Genomic DNA, 25,004 nt, shown 5'->3' with positions numbered 1-25,004 from the left:
TCACAGTTGCCTGCTTTACTCACATCCTTGATAATTGTTTCTCCTCTGCAGACTGTGAAGCTATCACTGGCAATTCAAGAGAATCTGTCATCTGTTGCTTCAATAAAGAGCACTACTCCACCGGGTAGTTGTAATAGTTGTCATTGAGCACAGCCAAACTCCTTCAGGGTGCTCACAGAACCATAGATCACAGAATGGTTGGGCAGGAAGGCACCTCAAAGACCATCTGGTTCCATTCCCTGTGCTGTGGGCAGGGTCACTAGCCCCAGAATCAGGCACCAGCTCAGGTGCCCAGGGCCCCATCCAGCCTGGCCATGAGCACCTCCAGGATTGGGGCATCTCTCAATGGTAAATTTCCCCTTAGCATCGAATATAAATCTCTCCTCTTTTAGTTTAAAACCATTCCCCCTTGCCCTACCACAATCTGCCCATGTAAAAAGTCAGCCCCCCTCCAGCTTATAAGATCTCATCAGGTACCAGATGACTACAGTGAGGTCTCCCTGCAGCCTTCTCTTCCTCAGGCTGAACACCCCCAGCTCCCAGCTCCCTCCCCAGCTTCTGTCTTCACAGAAGAGGTGCTTCAGCCCTGTAGGCATCTTCGTGGCCTCCGTTGGACCCTCTCCAACACGTCTATTTCCTTGAGCTTGAGGACACAGAACTTCAGATGGGGCCTCATGAGGACTGCCCATTGTGGCAGTGGGGTCTCTGTCCCTGGAGAGGTTCAACAGCCAAAAAGACGCAGCCCTGGGCAGCAGGTGCTGGGGGACCACGGTGGGCAAGGATGGAAGTGTGCCTGCAGCCCCAGGACAGAGTGATTTGTGGACTGTGGGATGGTGGGCTTCGCATCTCTCACCAGATAAGGAAAACCATGCAAATCACTGCAATGACAGGAAGAACCGCCAGCATTCTGGAGATCTCTCCTGTATGATTGAGAGTTGAAAAATGGCCTTCCTTCCTTGCCCACTCTGTACCTCCCCATATAATCCTCCACGCACCTTTCTCTTAAATGGGGTTTGTAGGGATGGGATGCAGAGAGGTGGCATGCATGGCCACGAGGCGTTCAGAATGTCCTAGGGATGGCTGTTGTGTGAGAGGGGGAGCTGTCCTGGGAGCAAGAACCACAGCTCTGTGCCTCCCTTCGCTCTCAGTTTCAATTTTTGCACTTCACAGAGCTGAGTGCATTTATGGGAACTGCTTGTGGACCTTGTGCCTCACACAGTGTGGCACCCAGGAGGAGCACAGGGATGCTCCATGCCCACACCCTGGGCAGGCCGTGCCTTAACAATGCTGCTACCACTGCGATGCCATCCCAGTACAGACTGTGAGCCGTGGTCCAAAGGTCCCACAAAGAGGCATTTTCTATAAATGCTCTCAGCTCCAGGCAGTGCAATATCGAAAGTGCAGGCTGTGGCTCGGGGCGCTGGGGCTGCTCCCCACTGCTCAGGGCCATGGATGGCAGCAGTGTGATGGGCACTGGGCTTTTCCTGGGTGTCTGTCCATTCACCAGGAGCACTGCCCCATTCTCAGCCCTGGGCAGGGGTCTGCATGGCCAGGGGTCTGCATGGCCACTGAACTTGTCATACAGCTGCCCGTGGCCTTCTGTGTCCTTGCAATGATACGTCGCCACGGCTGGTCCACTGGCTGCAGGGCCAGCCATGAGTCCCCAGCCATGAGTCTTCCTTGGTGCCACAGTCGATCTGAGGAAGAAGGAGCTGAGGCAATGGACACAACTTGAAGCTCAAGCACTCTGCGGGAAACATCACCGATCCCTTTCCTGTCTGCGCAGGTGGGTGAGCACTGCACCAGCTGCCCAGCACTGCAGTGGGTCTCCGTCCCTGCAGAGGTTCCACAGCCAAAGGGACACAGCCCTGGGCAGCGGGCGATGGGGGACCGACGGGCGGGGATGGAGCGGGCGGTCTGCAGAGGTGCCTGCAGCCCCAGTGACCTCTGGTTTGGGGATGTGGGGTTTGGTCTCCCCTGCCTCCACAGGGACACCCAGAGCATGGGGGCTAGTCTCAAGTCTGGGGCAGTGGAGGTCCCTAAAGCAGACCCCACAACCTCTGTGTCATTGTGACAAGGCTGCAGAACTGCATAGCATATGAAGGCTTCCTTTAACTGAGAGTTTATCAATAGGACAAGGGTGAATGGCTCCAATGTAAAAGATGGCGGGTTTAGTTAAGGCATCATGAAGAAATCGTTTAAGACAAGAGTGGTGAGGCCATAAATCAGGTTTCCCGGAAGTGCTGCTGTTGCCCCATCCCTGGCAGTGCCCAAGTCCAGGCTGGATGTGGCTTTGGCACTATGGGCGGTGTCCCCACGGTGGGACAGCTCAGATGTGGCCAATTGTGGAGCAGCACTGATGTGCGATGGCAGCACTGCCCTCCCCCTGACGCTGCCTCTGAATGCGCTGCTGAGCTGCACAGCGGTTGCAGCCCCGGCGCTGCTGTGCAGGAGGAGAGCAGGAACAGCACAAGTGCAGCAGTCAGACCTGGGGACACAGCGCAGCGCTGCTTCGGTGAGTTGCCTGCAGCCCTGCTGCCCCTGCTGGAAGAGATTCCAAGGATGCAGAACCTGCTTTCATTGAGTGGGTTCTGACTTCCATGAATACAGTTCAACCAATATTTCTTTCCAAAGACAAAGTCAATGGAGATGGGTAATTTTAGCGAGATTTCACTTTCTCCATGCAAACCCGGCTGTGGGACTGACCTGAGTCCCCGGAGTCATCTGTATCATCTTCATTGGCACAGGAAGGGAAGCAGGGGAGGTTTGTGTCATTCTCACTTAAAATCTCTCTCATTCCAGGCTTCCCCTGTGAGTGAGTGCTCTCCCAATGGCAATACAGCAAAGCAAAGGTGAGCTGCTTACCAAGCACAGGCAGCTGCAGCCTGGCTGGGCTCCTGGCTGAGTGCTGGGGAAGCACGGTGGGTTCGCATCCTCGTGCAGCCTCGTGCACGCAGCACATGGGCCTTCTGGGAGGCCGTGCCCTCGGGGGTGTCCTGAGGCTGCCTCCCATCTCCCCGCTCTGAGAGCTCACAGAGCGAGGCTGAGGGCAGATGGGGCCGAGCGAGCCCTGTGTGCCTGCTGATGTGGTGCTCGGTATCCTTGTGCCGTTGCGGGGTCCGGGCTCTGTGGGCACTGTCTGTAATGGGACGGGGTCCACGGAAGCGCAGCGTGGGGTCGGCAGCTTCTGGTGGAGAAGTTGTCCGTCCCGTCCAACCCGTGTCCCGCTGTCCCCGCAGGTGAGCGGCCGGAGCTGCGCATTGTGCTGCTGGGGCGGAGCGGAGCGGGGCGAAGCGCCACCGGCAACACATTGCTGGGTGAGGAGCGCTTCGAGTCCCAGCTGGCGTCCCAACCCGTCACCACCACATGCAAAGATGGCAGGCGGGATTGGGGCGACTGGTGCGTGGTGGTCATGGACACCCCGGCGATTTTCGGGGGCTCACAGTGGGACGAGCAGCGGTTGGTCGAGGAGTGCAAGCGCTGCCTCAGATTCGCTGCCCGTGAGCCCTGCGTGCTGGTGCTGGTGACACAGCTGGGCCGTTACACACGGGAGGACCGGGAGGTGCAGAAGAGCGTGCAGAAGCTCTTTGGGAAGGGCGCTAAGAAGCGCATGATGGTGGTGTTCACACGGAAGGAAGACCTGGGGGGCGGCTCGCTGGATGAGTACGTGAAGATGACCGACAATGGAGCGCTGCGGAAGCTGGTGAAGGCGTGCGGGAAGCAGTACTGCGCTGTGAGCAACAGAGCGCCGAGGCAGGACCGGGATGTGCAGGCTGATGAGGTGCTGGAGAAGGCTGTGAGCATCGCATGCAGGAAGCGCGAGGGGCCCCGGCAGAAGTGGGGGTGGTTGTGTTTGCCATAATTAAGATCTAATCACAGGTCCATGCCCAAAAAGGGGGGTTGGGAGGGAAGGAAGATGGATCCAGACAAGGGAAGCGGTGGCAATGAGCTAAGGAAAAAAATACTTAGTTTTCTAATTGTATTGTGAAATTTAATTGGAATTGAAGCTAATAAATAAACGAGAGTATCTAAAACCCAAAGCTCTTGTGCTGATGCTGCAGCAGCTGTGACACACAGGGAGCAAAGGAGAGCGCTGCCGTGAGTTTTCAGTTCTGTTATCATTGACTCCCCCCTGGAAGATGGAAATAACAAAATAAAGTGTTCTGGGAGCGCTGTGCCTTTCTGGGAGTTGTAGATCATTCTTTGGAGCCGCCGCATGGACTCTTCAACTCCCATCGCTGCACGACGCAGCGAATGTGGAATAACGACGAAAAAACCACGAAACCGCGACGGCTGCGCTGCTGCGGGTGGGGCCGAACGCCGCCGGTTGAGTGCGGGCACCGAGGAGCCGCCCCGGCTCGGAGCCGCCCCGCGAGCAGCCCCGGTGCCGGCAGCGCCCCGCGCGCCGCTCCGTGCCCGCGGCCGTCCGCCGCCCCGCTCCCCGTCGGGCCGGCAGCCCCCAGCGGAGCGCGGCGCGGCGCGGCGGGTCGGGAAGCGCCCGGCCACCCCGGAGCCGCCGGGAGCTCGGCCCGGGTGCGGGGCGCGGGCGGGGCCGGCAGGGAGGGCGGCGACCCCCGGGGCCGCGCGGCTCTGAGGAGCTTGGCCGGGAGAGACGCGGCGCTGCGGGAGCGGGGGGTGGCGCGTCCGTTCGTGCTCGGGGCGGCGGCGGCACCGCGCGGTTCCGGTGCCCTGGACGGCGCGGAGGGAACCGGGCGCGTTGATGGGAAACGGGCCCGTTGACGGGAAAAGGCGTTTACGGTCTGCGCGACCTTCGGCCCGCCTACCGGCGGGGCGCCCCTCCCCGCGGAGCGACAGGCAACCCCCGGCTGCCCCCGCACGGCCCGTCGTGCCCCGCCCCCGCGGCCCCTCATAAAAGCCGGCCGGGCTCCGGCACCTTCTGCGCTCCCGGAGCCGCGGGGAGCGGGATAAGGCGCGGGGCAGCTCGGCTGAGGCGGAACGGCCGTGCGGGATCCTCCGGAGAGCCGCTTTTGTCAGAAGGGGTCGGAGCGATTGGCGCCGCTTCCCGCGGGCGAACGGTGCCCGATCCCATCGCTGCGTGCCCGCGGTCGCCCTCTCCGTCCCCGTGCAGCCCCGGCACAGCCCGGCCTCGGCCGTCCCGCGCGGAGCAGCGATGCGGAGCGACCCGCATCGGGACGACCGCGCGTGGCCCGGTGAGGAGCGCGGGGCGGAGGGGCGGGCGGTGTCCGGAACGGGACGGGGTCCGCGGGAGCGCGGCGCGGGGCGGGCGGCCCCGGGGGGCTGCGGGTGCCCCCCGGACGACGCCTCACGCCTCGTCGCTCCCCCGCAGAGCCCCTCCCGCCGCCGTTGCTGCCGAAGGGCCGCGGGGCGCGGGACAACGGAGGGCCGCCGGAGCTGCGGCTGCTGCTCGTCGGGAAGAGCGGCGGCGGCAGGAGCGCGACCGGGAACAGCATCCTGGGGCGGGCGGCCTTCGAGTCGCGGCTGTCCACGCGCGCGGTGACGCAGAGGAGCGAGCGGCAGAGCGGCTCGTGGAGGGGATACGGCGTGCACGTGGTGGACACGCCCGACGCCTTCGACTCGCCGGAGCGCAGCGCGCAGTGCCGCCGCGAGATCGCCCGCTGCGCGCTGCTGTCGGCGCCGGGGCCGCACGCTCTGCTGCTGGTAACGCAGTTGGGCCGCTTCACGCAGGAGGACGAGGCGGCCGTCCGGCAAGTGTGGCGGCTGTTCGGGCGCGGCGCCGCCGAGCGCACCGTCGTGGTCTTCACGCGCGGGGACGAGCTGAGGGGCGGCTCCCTGCGGCGGCACGTGGAGGACACCGGCACCGCCGCGCTGCGGGAGCTGCTGCGGGACTGCGGGGGACGGTGCTGCGCCTTCGACAATCGGGCGGCCGGGGCGGCGGTGGAGGAGCGGGTCGGGGAGCTGCTGGAGACCGTGGTGCGCGTGCTGGGGGGAGACCTGAGCGCCCACTACCGGAACGAGCTCTACGACCGCGCCGCGCGGCTCCTGGAGCGCTCGGACGTCGACTTCGAGAAGAAATGCGATCTCCTGGCCGAGGACGTGGAGCGGCGGCTGCAGGGGCGGTGGCACACGCGGCTTCTGGAGCGGCTGCGGTTCATCCCGGCCGTGCAGTGGCTGCGCGGCACGCGGTGTGCGTGGCGCGTGTGCTTCTGCTGCCGCTGCGTCCTTGCAGCACTGCTGGTCCTCGGGCGCGCCCTGCGCCGTGTGCTCTCGCGGGGCTGGCAGAGCGTTATCCGGCTGTACCACCGCTTTGTGCGTTAGCCAGCAGAGCTGTGCTGTGCTGCCTTTCCCTGGTAGGCACACTGCAATGTTGCCTCACAAAACAGACAGTTGCTTTTCCTTCTAATGGCACTGCAGACCCATGTGTGCTGCTCATCTCAGTTTGAATACAGCATCAAAGTGTGAGCCTGCCGTGTTGTACCGTGGCTTCGTCCCCATCTCACTGCCAGCGATGTGGTCTGGCTGTGGTGGGACAGTGTCAGGGACAGAGATGGGCAGCAGCTGCTGGGAAATGCCCTCGTGCTCCTGGGAGTGCAGGAGCGCCCTGGTAGATGGAGCAGCACCCATGGGGGGATGACCCATCCTAAAGCAGCTCTAGTGGTAGCAGGGTGGGGATGAGGTCAATCATGGGGCCCCCACTGCTGTGATCTGAGCACTCCTCAAGTCCCCAGAGGCGTGAATTTTGGGGAGATCCCTGAATGTGGCACATGAAGGAAGTGAAGGATATGGGAAGAGGGCCAGGTGCCAGCTGGGAGCAGGGACACCAAGGGACTCAGCCCTCCTTCCCATTGCCCTGCAGGATTTCAGGGATTTGTGCCACTTTGCTGCCAGGCCTGGGCCAGGCTGAGGGACCAATGGTACCTCCTGTATTCCATGAACACATGAATCTCGCTGCTGGTGTGTTGTGGGCTGCGAGGATTGCCTCCCTCGCCCTGCTGGCCGTGCTTCTTTTAATGCACCCCAGGATCTCATTGGCCTTCTTGGGCACAAGGGCACACTGCTGGCTCATGACCATCCTGGACCCTGTCCCGAAGTTATCTGAGTCTGTGACAAGGGGGGGGCACAGACCTGTGAAAAAAAAGGAGAGACAAAAGTGCTAAGAAAAAAAAGAAAGGGGTAATAATGGTTTGCTGCGTGATCTGGGAGACTCCAGCCCCACAGCAAGGCAGAGAGTTAGTAGATGGGTTTAACAAAAGGAACACACCGGCAACGATCTGAGGAGGAGCAGTAATTTACTAAATTTAACCAAATCAAACAAAATGAGAGAGAGATATCAGAGCGCCCAAAGTGCGAGTCACCACGACAGTACAAGGGAAGCACGTGGCCTTTGCTGTGAGCTGAGCGGGCCCAGACGGAGAGACGGCAGGGTCCTGTCCAGACTCCACCTCACTTCCTCTTCACACCAAGTCCTCCCGGAATGCTGCCCTTTCCCTTCCATCAGAATACTCAAAATGCCCATAAGAGGCAGTAAGCAGAACCAGAACATGAACTCTTTAACTCCCACTGGTTCACTTGATGTCCTGATGTGGAATACTGACAACAAAAAATCACAGAACCACAACATTTCCACCCCTTATTCCACATCACCACATCATACTTAACATATATCTATATACGAACAAACAATAATTAACATGCATTACATATGCACATATCTATATACATACATGTACATGGAATCACTCCCCCAGCATCAAATTTCCCTGTGGTACACCCTGGACATCCCCATTTTTCTCCATCACCCACCAAGTGTGCTCTGGTCCCTGAGCAAAAACAGTTCCATGGAGAGGTTTGCCCTTTCCAGAAGCTGGAAGGACCCAAACCACTTTTCCCAACATGCTTTCTACATGTACCACAGGGATCTTATCTCCCTCTACAGTATGTAGGGAGCTGGATTGGGTAGGACCATCTTGACTGACTGATCCTCTAGTGTTGACCAGCCAGGTGGCTCCTGCTAAATGCTTCTCCCAGTGCTTAAATGTTCTGTCACCCATTGCTCTCAGCATGGTGTTTAACAACCTGTTGTTGCCTATTGTAGGCGTGGCGACCTGGTTCGGGAACGGCACGGCAACCAATCCCAGGTCGCTCGGTCCATCGGCTCGCTGACACCAATGTGGTGGACGGCAAATGGCGTTTATTGGCGGGAGAAACAGCCTTATATAACCTGGGCACTGAACGCTATTGGCTATCGGGAGGGGGACCCTGTCTTCCTGTACAACGTGATATCTTCCGGGCGCCAGACCCTCACTACCACATATCCCCCCTCCCTATGCACAATTAAATTAGGTAAAATATAACAATATATAACAATCTTCAATAGAAAACTCAAATAGAACAATCTTCAATAGAAAACTCAAATAGAAAACATAAGGTGCTCTGAACAAGAACATTCTTGTAACAGTTGTTGGTGGTCTACCAACATGATGTTAATCGGAAGAGAAAGGGGATGGGCTGTGGCCTCAGGTGCACTCCCCATGGATGTGCCAGGTGAGCTGGATGTCCTCAAAGAGCCTCACCAGGTAGGCCTCGCTCGCCTACAGCTGGGCTCTGGAAGCGCAGGTCGGTCTTGAAGTCCTGCGTGATCTCGCACACCAGGCGCTGGAAGGGCAGCTTGCAGATCAGCAGCTCCATGGATTTCCGGTAGCAGCGGATCTTGTGCAGCACCACCGTGCCAGGCTGGTCACGCCGCCTGTGGCCGGTGCGCTCTTGTGGGCCACCTTGGTGGCAACCGGGCCTTTCGCTTCCGCAGGCAGGGTCGAGGAGTCGACTGCTGCCTGGAGGCAATTTACAAACTGTGTAAAGCTCTCACTTCCATTTTGTCTTATGGTGGACCATGGCAATGGCTTAACAATAACTTTAGAGGCTGTGCAAATAGCATCCCTGGCCGCACAAGTAGTTGTCATAACTTCATGGGCCTGGAGGCCCAGGACCTGTGCTTGGGGGGTAATCATTGTTGGGTCTGTACCCATCAGCCGCTGCAGGCTGGAACCATGTAGTGGGTGATCCGCCCCAGTTACTTGAGCTCGTTGTCTTGCACAGTTATCTTCCCATTCTTGTTTAAAAACAATCATCCCTGCTCCATCAAAAATTAGTCTACAGGTTTGTTTTATGTCAAATGGGAGCATATCGTCTCCCCCAAAAACACCATCTATAAGGGTGGAGACCATAGCTGAGTTAAGCCCTTTATCTGCAATTGCCTTAACAATTGCTTGTATATCCCTAGGGTTTATCGGCGAGTGGACCCTCTGTCCCCATCCATCACCCGGACTGGGAACACTAGTGTGGCCGATGGGGCCCAGTCAGCACATGCAATCTTTATTTTTATCCAGTCTGTAAGAGGGATTTCTCCCCCTCGCGGTTTCTCTTTAATTTGGATGGGAATATTTCGGCTCTTAACTCTGTTCGTCTTCATTCCCTCCTCCTCTGAGTTTAAGTCAATTGCGAACCACTCGTCGCAGCCAGTGTCTGATCCGGAGTCAGAGCCCGACTGATCGGCCACTTCCGGTTTCCGGTACCTTTTTGTTAGGCTCCGGCCCCGCCCGCTTCCCTTGCGGGCAGGCCGTTCCCTCCCTCTTGGTTCGTCCCGCCCTCTGCTCGGCGGGATGTTCGCCCCACAGCGGCATTTCTTCAGACGGCCGCTCTGATTGGCTTTCCACCCTTCACTCACGCTCCCCTCACCTTCCCGGTCGCTCCCACCGCCTTTATCTAACACCTCCTCGACGTTCCCGCCAAGGGCGCCTTCCCCCCGCCCTCCCTCTCCTGGCTCGGCGCCATCTTGGGGCGCAGAGTGGGGCGGTCGAGCCCAAATTTCCTCGGGCTCCGATTTCTCCGCGGCAGCCCTGGCCTCCTCGATTAACCCACCCCAGAAGGATTTAGCACGTTTCTGTCCCTCCGTGGGCGGGTCGGGGTTCGATTGAGAGGACATGTAATCGTCAGAGGGGTGCAAAGTCCGCGTGGCCGCCCCGACTCCCAGTCCCGGGGCGGCCGACAAACGGCTCTCTGCCGCCCTCCAGCTCTCCCGCTCCTGCATGGCCCTGCGCAGGGCCCGCGCGACTCCCCCACGACTCTAGGCTTCTCCCACAGCCCGAGGACATCGTCTCCTCAGTTAACGCTTTAGTGCGCTTATCCCACACTTCGGGGTGGAGAATATCCACCAGCTGGTCAATGACCCCAATTCGCAAAAGCCTCGCAATAGCGAGAGTAAAATCTTTGGGCTTACAATCGATACCCCACTGCTTATCTAACTGCGATACGACCTTCACAAGGACTTCCATCCTCCTTGTTGGTCCGGGAGCGTCCTCCCCGCCGGGCTGCTCCTGCCGCTCCGGCCGCCGTTCACCCGTCCAGGCGACAATCCCGGGTTTTGGCACCACTTGTTGCCTATCGTAGGCGTGGCGACCTGGTTCGGGAACGGCACGGCGACCAATCCCAGGTCGCTCGGTCCATCGGCTCGCGGACACCAATGTGGTGGACGGCAAATGGCGTTTATTGGCGGGAAAAACGGCCTTATATCACCTGGGCACTGAACGCTATTGGCTATCGGGAGGGGGACCCTGTCTTCCCGTACAACGCGATATCTTCCGGGCGCCAGACCCTCACTACCACACCTGTTGTAGCATTCGGTCTTACCAGAGGCTGGTGTTCTTATGTGGCATACTGACAACCAGATGTCACAAAACCACAACAGACCCCCAGGTCTCTCCAGCTCCCCCTGAGCTCCTCTCCAGCAGCTCATCCCCAGCCTGTACTGATGCTTGCGGTTATTCCTCCCCATGTGCAAGGCTCTACCCTTGCTCTTGTTAAACCCCATCATGTTCCTCCCTGCCCAGCTCTCAGCCTGTCCAGGTCTCGCTGAATGGCAGCACGGCCTTCAGATGTGTCAGCTGCTCCTCCCAGCTTGTGCCATCACCAAACCTGCTGAGGGTGGACTCCATCCCTTCATCCAGATCGTTGATTATGGTGCTGAACAACACCGTACCCAACACCACCCCCTGGGGAACACCACTACTCACAGACCTCCAACCACACTGCACTGCTGGTAACATCGGGCCGTTACGTGGTGAGGGTGGGCACCTCACAAACAGAGATAGAGCAGAGGCATTTCATGCCTTCTTCAGCCTCTGATTTCATCACCAGTGATGTGACGTGGGACCCCTGGAGCTCTGAGTTCTCTATTCCCTTCAGTGACTGGATATGGGTTCTCAGTACAGAGGGGGGGAGCAGAGGACAGATGGCAGCCCCACAAAAGGGCTCTGGAGGCTTTTGGTTATCCTGGTGGATATGAGCCCACAGTGCCCTGCAGCCAAAAGAGCTGGGGTGCAGCAGGCCCAGCAGTGCTGGTGAGGGAGAGGACTGTCCCCTCTGCTCTGTGCTGCAGCCTGACCTAAAGCATGGGGTGCTGCTATGTGAGAAGGGCAGGGAGCCGTTAGAGAGCATCCAAAGGAGGGCTGTGGAGATGGGGAAGGGTCTACAGGGCAAGGGGTGTGAGGAGAGCTGAGGGCACTGGGTTTGTTGTGCCCAGAGCAGAGGACGCTGAGTGGAGGGCTCAAGCTGTTTCCTTATCCTCAGTGGTCACATTCCCAGTCTCATCCGGTAAAGAATGAAGATTCTCCCTGGTCCTCCTCTTACTGTTGATATACTTGTAAAAGAGTTTCTTGTTCCCTTTTACCCCAGCGGCCAGGTTGAGTTCAAGCCGGGCTTTTGCCTTTCTGATTTTCTCCCAGCACATCTTAACAACTTCTTTGTATTCTTTCCGGGTTGCCCATCCCTTCTTCCACAGGCGGTAGATTCTCTTGTTCTCCCGGAGCCTCAAGAATCGCTCCCTGTTCATCCACGCCGGTCTTCTTCTGCGCCGGCCCATTGTGTGGCTCAGGGGGACAGCCAGCCCCTGCTTCCTTCCTGAAGAGCAACCACCCATCTTGTACCCCTTTATTCTCTAAGACTGAACGCCAGCAGACTCCCCCTAAAAGTCTCCTGAACAATTCAAACTCTGCCCTCCAGAAGTCCAAGGTAGCAGTTTTGCTGTTCCCCCACCTGATTCCACCAAGAATTGACAACACTACCATGTTGTGGTCACTCTGTCCAAGACAGCTGACAGCCCCCAACCTCCACATCTCCCACTAGACCTTCTCTGTTTGTGAACAGCAGGTCTAACGGGGCAGCTCCTCTCGTAGGTTCTCTTATCAGCTGCATCAAGAAGTTGTCCTCCATACATTCCAGAAACCTCCTAGACTGCTTCTTCTGCGCTAAGTTGCATTCCCAGCATATGTTGGGGAAGTTGAAGTCCCCCATGAGGACAAGGGCCGGCGATCACGCAGCTTCCGCCAGCTGTTCATAGAACACCTCATCTGTCTCTTCATCCTGGTTCGGCGGTCTGTAACAGATGCCCACTAGGATGTCTGCCTTGTCAGTTCTTCCCCTGATCTTAACCCATAGGGATTCAACCTTATCATCCCCAGTCATAAGTTCAGTAACCTCAAAGCACTCTTTAACATAGAGAGCCACGCCACTACCCCTTCTTCCCCGTCTATCCTTCCTGAAGAGCTTGTAGCCATCCGTTGCAGCACTCCAGGCATGGGAGTGGTCCCACCACGTTTCCGTAATGGCAACTAGGTCATAGTTTGCCTGCCGCACAATGGCTTCCATCTCTTCTTGTTTGCTGCCCATGCTGCGTGCATTGGTATAGACACATTTTAGCTGGGCCCCTCACCTCACCCCTAACCCCATTATCGCTCCCCCAGGCTCATCTCTAGCAGGCCTGGTTTTATCCCCTTCCCCTTTCATATCTAGTTTAAAGACCTCTCTACAAGTCCCGCCAGCTCCTGGACAAGGATCCATTTCCCCCTTTGAGACAGGTGATACCCATCTGCAGACCTCAGGCCAGGTGCCGAGTGGATCGCCCCAGGATCAAAGAACCTGAAATTCTTGCATTTGCACCAGCCTCTCAGCCATGTGTTTATGCGATGGGTTTTCCTGGTCATTGCATTGTCTTTCCCTGCCACTGTAGGAATACCTGCAATTCATACTTGTATGCCTGCAATTACTACTTGTATGCCTTTATTGGTGTGTAGAGCTAAATTCAGAATTCTTTTGGCCAAAGAAAAGCACCAAAACACCTCCACAGTGAGCAAGTTCTTGCTCTCCATCTCTACAGTCTGGAACAGCCAGTTTGCCAGCAACAAGGCTGTTTGCTGTGGTACCACGATGGGTTTGGATGCCTTTGCAGTAGCTATGGACCATCCCTCTATTGCTCTTCCCCCAGAAACATGCTTTTCTATTTGGACCTTTCTTCCAGATATTTTTTGAGATAGCAGGCCTGTGTCAAGGTTACAGTAAATAACAATGTGAAGATAACATTGGCCACAACACGTTAATACTTTGGTGAGCAGTCTTTGAAGATGCTGTAGCAGCACTGCCCTGTAAGGCAGCTGATGCTCAGTTTCCACTTCTGCCAGCTGAATCAGAACCTTGTTATCACACACTATCCAATTCTCTTTCCTCTGAGCATATTTATATTTCAAATGTATGTTTTTCTTGAGAAAATTGATTGATGGTCATCTAGTCTACCTAAACGTGGCTGTGTAAACCCAACACATGAAAATGTTGAATGGGACTGCAGCCAGTGGTGATCCCTGGGTTCATAGCCAGCTCCTGGCTTCCAACCAGACTGGGTTCCTCTGATCCCCACCCTCTGAGTCCAGTTGTTCAATGTCTGCCCATCCTACCCATACTTAAACAGCTTCTCTAGGAGAATTTTACAGGAGACAGAGGTCTTATTGAAGTCCAGGAATACAATGTCCATTGCTCGCACCTCATCCATCTGGCTGGTGATTTCATTCCAGAAGCTTATCAGGTTGGTCAGGCATGACTTCCCCTTGGTGAATCCATGTCTATCTGTCTAACTGACGATCCTCTCCATCATGTGCATGAAATGATGAGCTATGCCATTGCCTTCCCCTGATGGAGGCAAAGCTCCTGTATTTCCCTGGGTCCTGCTGGCCAGAATTTTTCCAGGTTCTGCTTCTTGCCCTGTATAAAGACAGCAATGTCATGTGTGTTCCTCTGGTCTTCAGGCACTACTTCCAGTTGCAACAACCGAGCAAAGATTATGGAGAGTGGCCTTAGCTCCCTCGGCACTTGGGCTACAGCTTGGAGCATGTTAGCCTTGAACATTAACCAGCTTTCTTGCATCCCCCTTCCCACCAGAGCTTTAACCCTGAGGACTCTTCCAAGCAGCTCCTCAAAGAGACAAAGTTCTGCTTTCCTGGAGTCCAAGACTTGCTTTTCACCCTCCTCCCTGCTCTCCACCAGCCCATGGTCACTGCAGCCAAGGCTGCCTTTGACTTTCCTGCTCCCCACAAGTCCCTGCTTGCTGGTGAGCATCCATCAGAGCACCAATCCTTGTTGGCTCTGTCACTTGGAGGAAGAAGTACTCATCAACTCCAGGAACCTCTTGGATTGCTTACGGCATGCTGTGGTGTCTCTACAAGAAATGCAGGGGTGGGTGAGCTCCCTCATGAGCACATTTGGGAATGTGATGCTGCTCTTGTCTGTTGGTAGAGGGCAGCATCTGCTTGCTCTTCCAACGGCGTCTACCTGTAGCAGGTCCCCATTATAATGTTCCTTTTCCCAGTTCTCTCATTATTCCCAACTGATTAACTTTTGGTTGGGTCCTCAGCAATCCCGAGGCAGAACTCCATGCACTGCAGCTGCTCATTCATGTAAACTCTCCTCCATGTTTTTCCCGAGGAAAAATCTGAGGGAAACATCACCACTCCATTTCCCACCTGTGCAGGTGGGTGAGCACTGCACCAGCTGCCCAGCACTGCGGTGGGTCTCCGTCCCTGCAGAGGTTCCACAGCCAAAGGGACACAGCCCTGGGCAGCGGGCGATGGGGGACCGACGGGCGGGGATGGAGCGGGCGGTCTGCACAGTGACCTGTGGTTTAGGGATGGTGGGATTTTGTCTCCCTGCCTCCACAGGGACATGCAGAGCAGGGCGTCAAGCCTCATGTTTGGGGTGCTGGAGAACCACAAGAAGGAGACCCCACAGCCTCTGGGTCCTTGTGCCAGGGTAGCGGCACTGCAAAGCACATGAAGGCTTTCTTTATAGGAGAGTGTACTGATAGGACAAAGGTGAATGGCTAGAAAGTAAAGGAGGGCAGGTTTAGATTAGGTATCATGAAGCAATTCTTCAAGACAAGGGTGGTGAGGCCATTAATCAAGTTTCCTAGAATACCAGTTGAGGTCCCATCCCTGGCAGTGCCCAAGTCCAGGCTGGATGTGGCTTTGGCACAGTGGGCGGTGTCCCCACAGTGGGACAGCTCAGATGTGGCCAATTGTGGAGCAGCACTGATGTGCGATGGCAGCACTGCCCTCCCCCTGACGCTGCCTCTAAAAGCGCTGCTGAGCTGCACAGCGGTTCCAGCCCCCGCACTGCTGTGCAGGAGGAGAGCAGGAACAGCACAAGTGCAGCAGTCAGACCTGGGGACACAGCGCAGCGCTGCTTCGGTGAGTTGCCTGCAGCTCTGCTGCCACTGCTGGAAGAGATTCCAAGGATGCAGAACCTGCTTTCAAGGAGTGGGTTATGACTTCCATGCATAAGTTTCAGCCAACATTTTTTGATGAAGAGAAAGTCAATGGAGATGAGTAATTTTGATGCCGTTTGGCTTTCTCCATGCTCACACGGCTGTGGGACTGACCTGAGTCCCCAGAGATCATCTGTATCACCTTCATTGGCACAGGGAGGGAATCAGGGGAGGTTTGTGTCATTCTCACCTAAAATCTCTCTCCTTTCAGGCTACCCGAGTGTGAGTGCTCTCCCAATGGCAGCACATCAAAGTAAAGGTGAGCTGCTCAGCGCCACATGCAGGCAGCTGCAGCCTGGCCTGGTTCCTAGCTGTGCTGGTGAAGCACGGTGGGTTTGCAACCTCGTGCAGCCTCGTGCACGCGGCACATGGGCTTTGTGGGAGGCCGTGGCCTCGGGGGTATCCTGAGCTGCCTCCCATCTCCCCACTCTGAGAGCTCACAGAGCGAGGCTGAGGGCGGATGGGGCCGAGCGAGCCCTGTGTGCCTGCTGGCAGCCGGCTCCAGCCCGTGCCCCGTCCCGTCCCCGCAGGGCACAGCGGTGGCTCAGGGACACCTTTCCTTGTGGCCCCGGGCACCTCTGCCTGGGAGCTGGCGTGTGGCGAGCAGAGGGTGCCCCGGCACCGTGGGGCTCACACACGTCTCTGCTTGTTCTCCAGGATCTAAGCTGAGCATCATCCTGGTGGGCAAGACAGGGAATGGGAAGAGTGCGACAGGAAACACCATCCTTGGAAGGGAAGCATTTATTTCTACACTGTCAGCAGAGTCGGTAACCCGAGAGTATGAAAAAGAAGAAGGCCACTTCAGTGGTAGATCAATTGAAGTTGTCGACACTCCTGGCCTTTTTGACACTAAGGAAGTCAATGAGAAAACAGCTGAAAAGATTAAGAATGCCTTTAAGAAACTCTATGCAGGGGTCCATGCCATAATCCTGGTGATGCAGCTGGCCCGAATCAGTAAGGAAGAGCAGGAAGTGGCTAAGTTGGTTACCGACATTTTCCATACTAAAGCAGAGAGATACACAATCCTCTTATTCACCCGAGTAGACGAGCTGAAGGATCCAAAAGGTCTGAAGGGCTTCATAGAACAGAGCCCATACCTCAAGGAGCTGGCAGCAAAGTGTGGAAATCGGTACATTGGTTTCAGCAATGGAGTCACCGGAGATGCGAGAGATCGGCAGGTTACAGAGCTCATCAACATGATTGACACCATGGTAGAGCAGAATCGCAGTGCTCCACGTTACACACAGGAAATGATGGATGAAGACACACGGACATTCCGTGAAAAGTTTTGTACCATCCTGTAGGCAGCAAGGGGTCAGTCCCAGAGCAGACACCTGCTCTGCCATGCCATTTCTGCTGTCTCAACACAGCAATGTGGGGCATGGTGTGTGGTGATGGGCCTGAGGGAGCTGTCAATAAACACTGAGCATTGCTGTCTGGAGGAGCATCTGTCTGTGCCCTGGGTTCTGTGCTGTGCTAAGCAGTGCTGGGAGGGGGTGGTCACACACACGGTGCAGTCGGGACGAGGCCCAGTGCTGGCTGTGCCTCTGGGGGATGGGATGTGGAGGGCTGGTGCATGTGGCTGTGGGCATGCAGGCTGTTCTGGAGGATGGTGGGGATGTGGGAAGGGGAGCTGCCCTTGGTGCGAGAGCTGAGGTTCTCCAGCAGCCTTTGCTCTTAGATGCGTTATCTGCACTGCTTGGAATGGAGCACACTTACGGGAAATGTTTGTGGAACCTTTGGCCTCACCTGGCATGTGTGCAGGTGATGTGGGCAATCTGCAGCTTGGAGGCAGCAGCAGAACGGGCAGCATATTCCTGGAAGAATTGTCAGGATGAAACATTCAGCACACAGCTACACACGTACGCAGTGCTGTGGGTGAAGACCTGGACTCCAGGATCTGGGACAGGTGTGCACTGTGCTGGTGGCAGTCATGGGGGTTCCACAGGGCTCCATGTCAGGGCTGATTCTCTTCAGTGTTCTCTTCATCACTGGAAATTGTCACTAAGGTGCAGTAAGGAAGGCTGTGGATGACACTTGACTGCGACAAGCTGCTGACTGTCAGGAGCAGAAAGGCCTTGCAGAGAGAACCTGAGCGATGGGAGGGCCAGGCAATTCCCAACCCCACGGAGGTGAATGGGAGCGAGAGCTGCATTCTGCACCTGGGACAGGGCTGCCCTGGATACATGCGCAGAATGGGGGATGAGAGGCCAGACGGCAGCCTCACAGAAGGGCTCTGGGAGAGATGGCACTGATAGCTGTGGGGCATTCAGGCTGTTCTGGGAATGGAGGTTGTTTGGGAGGGGGAGCTGCCCCACGTGCAAGAACTGAGGCTCTCTGCCTTCCTTCACTCTTAGTTTCAATATCTGCACTTCCCGGAGCTGAGTGCAGTTACAGGATGTGTCTGGCTGTGCACTTTGTGCCTCACGCAGTGTGTCTGCAGGTGGGGCCGGGCACTTCCTGGCTCGGGGCATCTGCAGGGCAGCACAGGGCAGGGCCGGGATGCAGCCCCAGCACTGCACAGCCCCAGGCTCTGCCTTCCTGCTCCCTGCAGGCAGCTCAGCACCACGCTGCTGCTCGATGCCTCTGCCCATGTGGGGTGGGAGCGGTGGGAACAGCAGCAGTGTGAGGCCTCGTGGGCTGGGACGAGGACAGTTTAGTTGGTAAAGCAAAAGCTGTGCCTTCAGTTGAGCAGGGATCTTCTTCTACAGGTTAGACAGAAAAAGAAAGTGCCTGGTTACTGGGATTGGGATCGGATGATATGGGAGAAACACAGAGCTGCTGTTCAACATTGCAGGGAAAAATTGGATGTGACCAAAGCTCAATTAGATGTGAAGCTGACCAGTGCTGCTGGGGACAGCAAAAAGTGAGTATTTAAATAGGTGAAGAATTAAGGGAGGACCAGAGATTACATCAGCCCATTACATTATGGTCACTTCTCCTTAGTAATGCACACAAAGCCTCTGTACCTCTGACTTCAACAGTAGTGATGCTGCAGAGATGGGGAAGGGTCTGCAGGGGAAGGGGTATGAGTAGAGCTGAGGGCCCTAGTGCAAGTAGGTTGTAGAAGAAGCTGTATAGGAAACCACATAAGACACTTAAGTCATGCATTGGAAGAAGTTCCGTGGCATCACTGGAAGAGTTGTTCTTTCACAGTGATAGCAACACAATGATGTTGCTAGGGAAAAAAGCATGAAATTGAAGAGAGTACTAGGTAAAAATGGTGAAGAAACAGAACAATGTAAAAACAACACCGTTAGTCAAGAAATAGCTGAAAAGAATAGCCTCAAGAGCAGGAAGCCTATGGGAGTCTTGAAGCTACACAGGATTAGAAGCAGAGACCAAAATGATAAATAGGAAGCAAGCAAAACACCCCACACCAATTAATTCCCATTTGGCTCAATAAGGAGTTAAAGAGGTGGTCTGAAAGAAAAGGCTGAAATTTAAAGAAATGGAAGGGGTGTCCACATACAGAAAACAGAAAACTCTCAAATGTGAAACAATGGAGCTGCTGGCACACCTGTGCTACCCGCCTCACATAGGGCTGCCCTGCCAGAGGCCTGCAGTGCTGCTAATGTAATTCCCACCTACAAGAGAGGCTCTACAAAGTATCTACCAATTATGGGCCTGCAAATGGCCTCCTTGGCAATGTGACAGAGCCTATAATAAACAATAAACACACTGTGAACATGGAAAAACACAGCCTGTATGGAAAAAATAAGGCACAGGTTTGTAAAGGGAAATTAAGCCTCAGTGGGCTGCTGGATTTATGCAAGAGTGTCATCAGCCAGCAGCTGGCTCAGGGGAATTCAGATGAAGCGACTTTTGGGTAAAGAGAATTAGGGGGCACTTCAAAAACCCTCCAAGGTTCACTGTGCAATATTGTTTCCTACTGAGTATTTTAACACTTTTCCAGTCTGTCAGTAATTTCCTATATTCCTGTTCACAGCAGCTCAAACACCAATTCTATGAAGTCAAGTGAGTGTCATAACCTTCAAGAGCTCTAGTGCTACTTTAAAAGAATCTGTCAATTACTTAATAGAATTCCTGTTTAATACAATGTTGCTATCTATGTTTCACATCCAAGGTTAATTTAATGCTTAAGATGTAATGTTTCAAGAATAACCGCATAAAATAATTTATCCTGGAAGAGCACAAGGAACAGCAGTTATTCATGTGAATAAGAAAACACGAATCACAGAAGAGAGAAAATTATATCTATAGAATGCAAATATGCAAAGATGAACCCATTATGCCAGGCAAAGCAGAGGAAGATTTAAGATCCAGGGTAAAATTACAGCTATAAACAGTACCTTTTTTTTTTTTTTTTTTTTTTTAAAGCAAAAGGGAATGTGGTTCACCACAAATTCTAGTTATGACAATTAAGGTGCTACTATGCCATGTGGAAAGCCTTTTAACATCCATCCCAGTACAACTGTACTTTGAGTACACACTCTTCCTTCCAAAGTTGTTGGACAAAAGAAACAATCACAAACACTTTATACCTGCACACGAGCTACCAGCACCATTAGGACAAAACTTGGTCCCATGGCAAACCCAGGAAGAGGATTCAGTGATAGGATCTGTTTGCTCAGTAGTGGAGCAGACACTGACTTATACTGTATCACAATGTCTAGCTGACGATAAATAGTAGACAGATAGACAAACAGATAGACATGTCTATCACAGGAGAGTCATCAGCATGAAAGAAGTTCAGTGCCCCAGATATTCCTCGGCCAAGTCCAGTCTGGTACAAACTGATCACTGTACAAAACTCTTATAAAATCTCCTTTCAAAAAATGAAGTATGAGCTTCACTATCCATTTCTTGTTCATAAAATGTTTGTGCATTTTACATTTAGAAAATCCTTTATATGTTCCACTTTTTTTCCTTCAGCAAATAAGGAAATGTTCTGCATTTTGTTCACTAAAAACATCCAGAAAGCTGTGGCTGCTGTACTCCAGACTTGCCAGTAAAGTTTGGAGAAACACAATAAGAAACAGCCCAGTTAACATTTTTAAGCAATACCCTAATGTAGCATTTGGGAACAGGACTCCCCAGTGTCTGGACCATCCCTCTAGAAATAGTGCTTTCTCAGATTAGTCTGAGCAAGACAATGCAGTATGGATTCATGGGGCTGAAGAAGAAAAGCAGCAGTAGATAAACAACTGCAGAGAGACAGTTTTTAAAGTGTTATTGAATTGGTTGTCCCTGTGGTGGCTTCAGTGCCATGTAGAACCCAGGCACTGTTGGTTCTAGGAACCAATGGTTTCATTGATAAAGAGAGCATCAGGGTCTGACTGCTGACAAGTCCACTGATAGAAACTTGCTGTGGATATTTTGGATCTAAGATGCATCCATGGGGTGTAAGGACACTGCCTCTACCACATCTATCCTGACCAGCTCCACCTGGGCCTTCCCCCCACACCCTCTGCATATGGCAGAGGCTCCTCGGTAGAGCACTTCTTCCTAGACTTTTAGAAATCTTTTGTCTCGTACTTGAATATTAAACTGCATTTCTGCTGTAAAGACTTGTGCACAACTGTGGTGCTTTTAAGGCTGGTCAGTACAGTGTTCACTGCAGGGCAGTTGGATTCGATGGCCTTTAAAGGTCCCTTCCAATTCAAACGATTTTATGATTACGGTACTGAAGTCTGCTCTCCATGCCAGTGCCAGCAGCTGAGCTCAAGAGCGCTTCTGCCACTGCTGCAATACTGAGTGATAAACGCGAGAGGGCATCCCTGGCACGAACTGAGAGCTGTTATCTCTCCCATCATTAAACAGAGTATCAAAAGCTGATGGCAGGTTAATAGTGCTGTTGCTATGTACACGCATAACAACAACAACTTTTTTAAAAGACTGTTGGACGTTTCGTCCTTTAAAAGTATAAGCTCTTAAGACATGTGCTCCAGCTATTCCTACTCAAAGAAATATTCAAACTCTTTCCCCCTCCTGCCTTTTTCAAGTTCCTGATGACTGTTCATTGCTCTGGAAATAGGTACCTTCTGCAAGCCTAGTTCTCTCCAACGAGTTCACACATCTGCAATATGCTCTACAGCTCTTCCTGCAATGCTTGTTTCACCAGTATCTATTTAAAAGCTACTTTTGAATATGTTTACCAGCATTGCACTACTCATTCCTGTCTTGCAGCTTTCTGACCCAGCACAAGGCTTTTTTCTAAATTCTGTGTTGCAAAATGCTCCTGCCTCAATTCTTGCCTCAAGCACTGCACTGGGTTTTCACATTCCCTTCTACCTCCCAGCATCCAACGTCCCACTACTCTGACACCCAGAGCCCCTCCCTCTGCTATCTCTTCCTCTCATCTACTCAATGCTGGTTTTGGTAGCAGCACTGGGAGGGAATTCAGGAATTCTCTGACGCCGGTGGAGGACCACATACCCATACTGCATCCCGCTGCTCAAGCAAGTGGGTTGGCCAAACTGACCTGCAGAGATCCCTCTGAACCTCAACCTATGAAGAGGAAGGAGCAGCAGAGAGAGGCTGCTATGAGGTGACATCACCTATTTGCCGTTCCCACTGCGCCACCTGGTGGGGAAGAGGCAGAAGAGCCACAAATGAAAGACTGAAGTTGAGCCCAGGAATAAGGAAGAACAGGGAGAAGATATTCTGGTTTTTGCTTCTCACCATCCTGCTCTATTTTTTTAATTGGCAACAAATGAAATTAATCAGAGAATTGTTGGAAGGGACCTTTAAAGGCCATCTGGTCCCACTCCCTGCAGTGCACAGGGACACCCACAGCTACATCAGTGCTCACAGCCCATCCCCTGACTGTGGGTGTCTGCAGGGATGGGGCACCACCACCTCTCTGGGCAACCTGTGCAGTGCCTCGCCACCCTTATTATAAACTTCTTCCTGATATCCAATCCAAATCTCCCCTCCTTTAGTTTGAAACTATTTCTCCTTGTACTATCACAACAGACCCTGTTACGGAATCAGTCCCCTGCTTTCTTACAACTCCCCTTTAATGTTTCTCTAGTCAAGCCTGACTTATCACTGATGGCATTTGGTAAGTCATCTCCCTGTCTTTATCTTTTTCAGCATATTTTCTCCCTCTGTCCTGCTGAGGACTTTCCAAGTTCTTGGTCCCAGTGCCACCTATTTTCTCACCTCTCAGTACTGGAGATACGAAGAAACATCACATCTTCCACTAATAAGCAACACAGGGAATTATTACCAGTGATTTCTGATCAGGGAGAATCCAGCTGTACCAGATCCAAGTTCTGCAGCTCCCAGGTCACACTTCTGTGCTTGCAGCATCCCAAAGAGGAACATAGCATTGTCTGCAGAAGCAGTATATAAACCAGCATTAACATACACGTGTACATGCAGCTTTTACTTCACTGCATTAGGCAAAAAGCTTCCAAAAAGCAATGCTGTCTTCTTGTTACAGCTATCAGCAGGGATACAGAATATCTTAATATTTTTCATTTTCTTTTTCTCCCTGAACAATTTTGGGGTTGGCAAATTCCTTTGCAATTTTGACCAGGTCAGAAGCCTATGATGTAGTTCTTTTACCTCTTAGAGAAAAACACTTCTTTGAGGAGCAAAGACATTTACCAATATGCTGCTGTATAAATCTACTTTGTTGACGCCAATCATGAAGCTAAGCACCTGAATGCCTTCTGGACATAGCAAACTGGTTTTGTGAAATCAGTGGAAGTCAGTGGAGGCTTGGCAGCATGACAGCCCCTCTGATGTGCCTCATCATGCACAGTCATGCAGCAGTCATCTCTGGAATACGTGCATTGAAATGACACCTTCCAAGTGGCCATGTTATTAAAACTATGCCCCACTTTCGTTTTGGAATATAATTCCTGGAACGTAGGGGGAGACAGGGATACTGTATAATACCAAGCATTCTTTTGCATGGTGCATCATGTTTTAGGGCAAATGAAATCGCAAGCTAATGAATGCATATCAGACTGCTTGCACAGACAACATTAGTGAAGTAGTCAGACCCTTTGCATGTCTTATTTATTACATGGATAGCAAAGTACCCCCCCGCTATCCTGAAAGCATATGCAAATTACGTTTCACTGAAAGTCAATCATCATTTATCCAAATATTCCCAAGATGGAAGCCAAACTGATCATGGAAGAAATACAGGGGGAAAAGAGAGAACTGTCAGACAAATTGTCAGCAGAAGAAACTTTAACTGGGTAACAAGGTTGGTTATTAGGAAAAAGTTCTCTGAACGAGCAGTCAGGCACTGGAATAGGCTGCCCAGAGGGAATGGTGGGGTCACTATCCCTGGAGGTGTTGAAGAAATGGGTATATGTGGTACTTAGGGACATAGTTCAGTGAGTAGGACTGCTGGTAGGCGGTCAGTTGGACTGGATGATCTCAGAGGTCTTTTCCAACTTTAATGATTCTGTGATTCTATGAAACCAGCTAACAGTGGTCAAATACTTAGAGTTTGTCCAGAATGCAAAATCTGCATCCCTAGACACTGCTACCCTCAGCAATCTAATCTAATTTAATCCTCAGACTGCATGTCCTCTGGAGGTCCTCTCCAACCTAAATCAGGTCCCCAGGCTCAAAGCATGACTCAACACAATCCCTCCTATTAATATATTGTAGTACTGTCTATAATATAGGTTCAACCTGAAAGGAAAGACTGCACTCATAGAATCTCAGAATGGTTGGGTTGGAAGGGACCTCAAAGGCCATCTGGTTCAACCCCTGTGCTGTGGGTAGGGCTGCCAGCCCTTAAAGCAGGCACCAGGTCAGTTGCCCAGGGAATGGATGAGTGTTCCCACTTCAGTTGTTGCCAGTAGGAGAGATGAAGTATAATACAACAAAAATGCAGCCGTATTTAACAAAAGTGCAATTTTACCAAAAGAAACAGACACGATTGAAAGCAGCATTCATACAGGAGTGATAGCTTGCACATAACTATGCTTCTCTCAGCAACTTAGGAGTTGGACTCAGTGACCTCTCTGGGTCCCCTCCAACTCATGCCATTCTATGATTTAAAAACAAACAAACAAACCAACCCCAAATCAGAAAATCCTTCAGCCTCTCAACTTTAAACATTCATTTCCCGGACGTTATTCCGAGCAGCTCTCGGGTTTTGCAAGCAGTTACCAGGGCGCCTGCTGCTGAGCCGCGAGCTCGGCTCTCGTCCCACGGGGAGGAGTTCTGCTGCTGCTGCTGTTGCTGGGATCCGGCGGCACGCAGGACGAGCTGCTCCAGGGCCGCATCCCCTGGCCGGGCTGCCATGGGGGATCGGTCAGACCGAGCCAAGGAAACCCCCCCCGAGAAGACTGCGGGCTAAAAATGGACAACTCCTTCGTGGAAGAAGTGGCTGCATCTCTGGTGAGAGAATTTCTCAGTAGAAAGGTAATTTAGTCTTGATTTTCTGGCTGGGATAAATGGGAACGGCGCAGGAGAAACGCCC

At 53.3% G+C, this 25,004-nt stretch overlaps 4 protein-coding genes, 1 long non-coding RNA gene and 1 pseudogene across 8 annotated transcripts in view; 5 read left to right on the top strand and 1 right to left on the bottom strand.

Moving 5' to 3' along the window:
* The first annotated feature begins 3,053 nt into the window (after window positions 1-3,053).
* LOC149917632 (GTPase IMAP family member 1 pseudogene) lies at window positions 3,054-4,267 on the top strand (annotated as a pseudogene).
* Window positions 4,268-4,651: 384 nt separating this feature from the next.
* On the top strand, window positions 4,652-6,402 carry LOC149917631 (GTPase IMAP family member 1-like). The gene is made up of 2 exons (XM_090143291.1): window positions 4,652-5,171; window positions 5,309-6,402. Exons 1-2 carry the CDS (start codon window positions 5,132-5,134, stop codon window positions 6,256-6,258), a joined length of 990 nt encoding a protein of 329 aa, XP_089999417.1. The 5' UTR covers window positions 4,652-5,131; the 3' UTR covers window positions 6,259-6,402.
* A 762-nt stretch (window positions 6,403-7,164) lies between these two features.
* Window positions 7,165-24,828, bottom strand: LOC149917628 (uncharacterized). Of its 3 annotated transcripts, none has more exons than XM_090143293.1 (3): window positions 24,692-24,828; window positions 22,712-22,884; window positions 7,165-14,025 (listed from the first exon to the last, which is right to left on the bottom strand). In XM_090143293.1, exon 3 carries the CDS (start codon window positions 10,025-10,027, stop codon window positions 9,224-9,226), a length of 804 nt encoding a protein of 267 aa, XP_089999419.1. In that variant the 5' UTR covers window positions 10,028-14,025; window positions 22,712-22,884; window positions 24,692-24,828; the 3' UTR covers window positions 7,165-9,223. The 3 variants fall into 3 exon arrangements, with proteins under 3 accessions (XP_089999419.1, XP_089999418.1, XP_089999420.1); XM_090143292.1 differs by having other exon boundaries at window positions 24,601-24,721; XM_090143294.1 differs by lacking the exon at window positions 24,692-24,828 and having other exon boundaries at window positions 22,712-23,009.
* LOC149917630 (GTPase IMAP family member 9-like) lies at window positions 14,532-17,024 on the top strand. Its single transcript, XM_090143295.1, has 3 exons — window positions 14,532-15,506; window positions 15,795-15,842; window positions 16,241-17,024. Exons 2-3 carry the CDS (start codon window positions 15,821-15,823, stop codon window positions 16,885-16,887), a joined length of 669 nt encoding a protein of 222 aa, XP_089999421.1. The 5' UTR covers window positions 14,532-15,506; window positions 15,795-15,820; the 3' UTR covers window positions 16,888-17,024.
* Window positions 17,401-18,657, top strand: LOC149917629 (uncharacterized). Its single transcript, XR_016467952.1, has 2 exons — window positions 17,401-17,492; window positions 18,295-18,657. It is a non-coding gene; the product is annotated as an uncharacterized LOC149917629 (long non-coding RNA).
* The window catches only part of MINDY4 (MINDY lysine 48 deubiquitinase 4), a 154,655-nt gene continuing 152,798 nt past the window's right edge, over window positions 23,148-25,004 (top strand). The window contains exon 1 of one of the 2 annotated variants that reach the window (XM_090143288.1): window positions 23,148-24,946. In XM_090143288.1, the coding sequence (XP_089999414.1) occupies window positions 24,884-24,946 (63 nt within the window). In that variant the 5' untranslated portion in view covers window positions 23,148-24,883. The remainder of the gene's footprint in view (window positions 24,947-25,004) is intronic. The other variant, XM_031608268.2, reaches the window with a different exon arrangement.

This window comes from Phasianus colchicus, chromosome 6, assembly GCF_987193195.1.
Source record: "Phasianus colchicus chromosome 6, bPhaCol1.hap1.1, whole genome shotgun sequence".
Lineage (NCBI taxonomy): Eukaryota > Metazoa > Chordata > Aves > Galliformes > Phasianidae > Phasianus > Phasianus colchicus.
The sequence above is the reverse complement of the archived record's forward strand: the minus strand, read 5'-3'. Positions and strand labels throughout refer to the sequence as shown.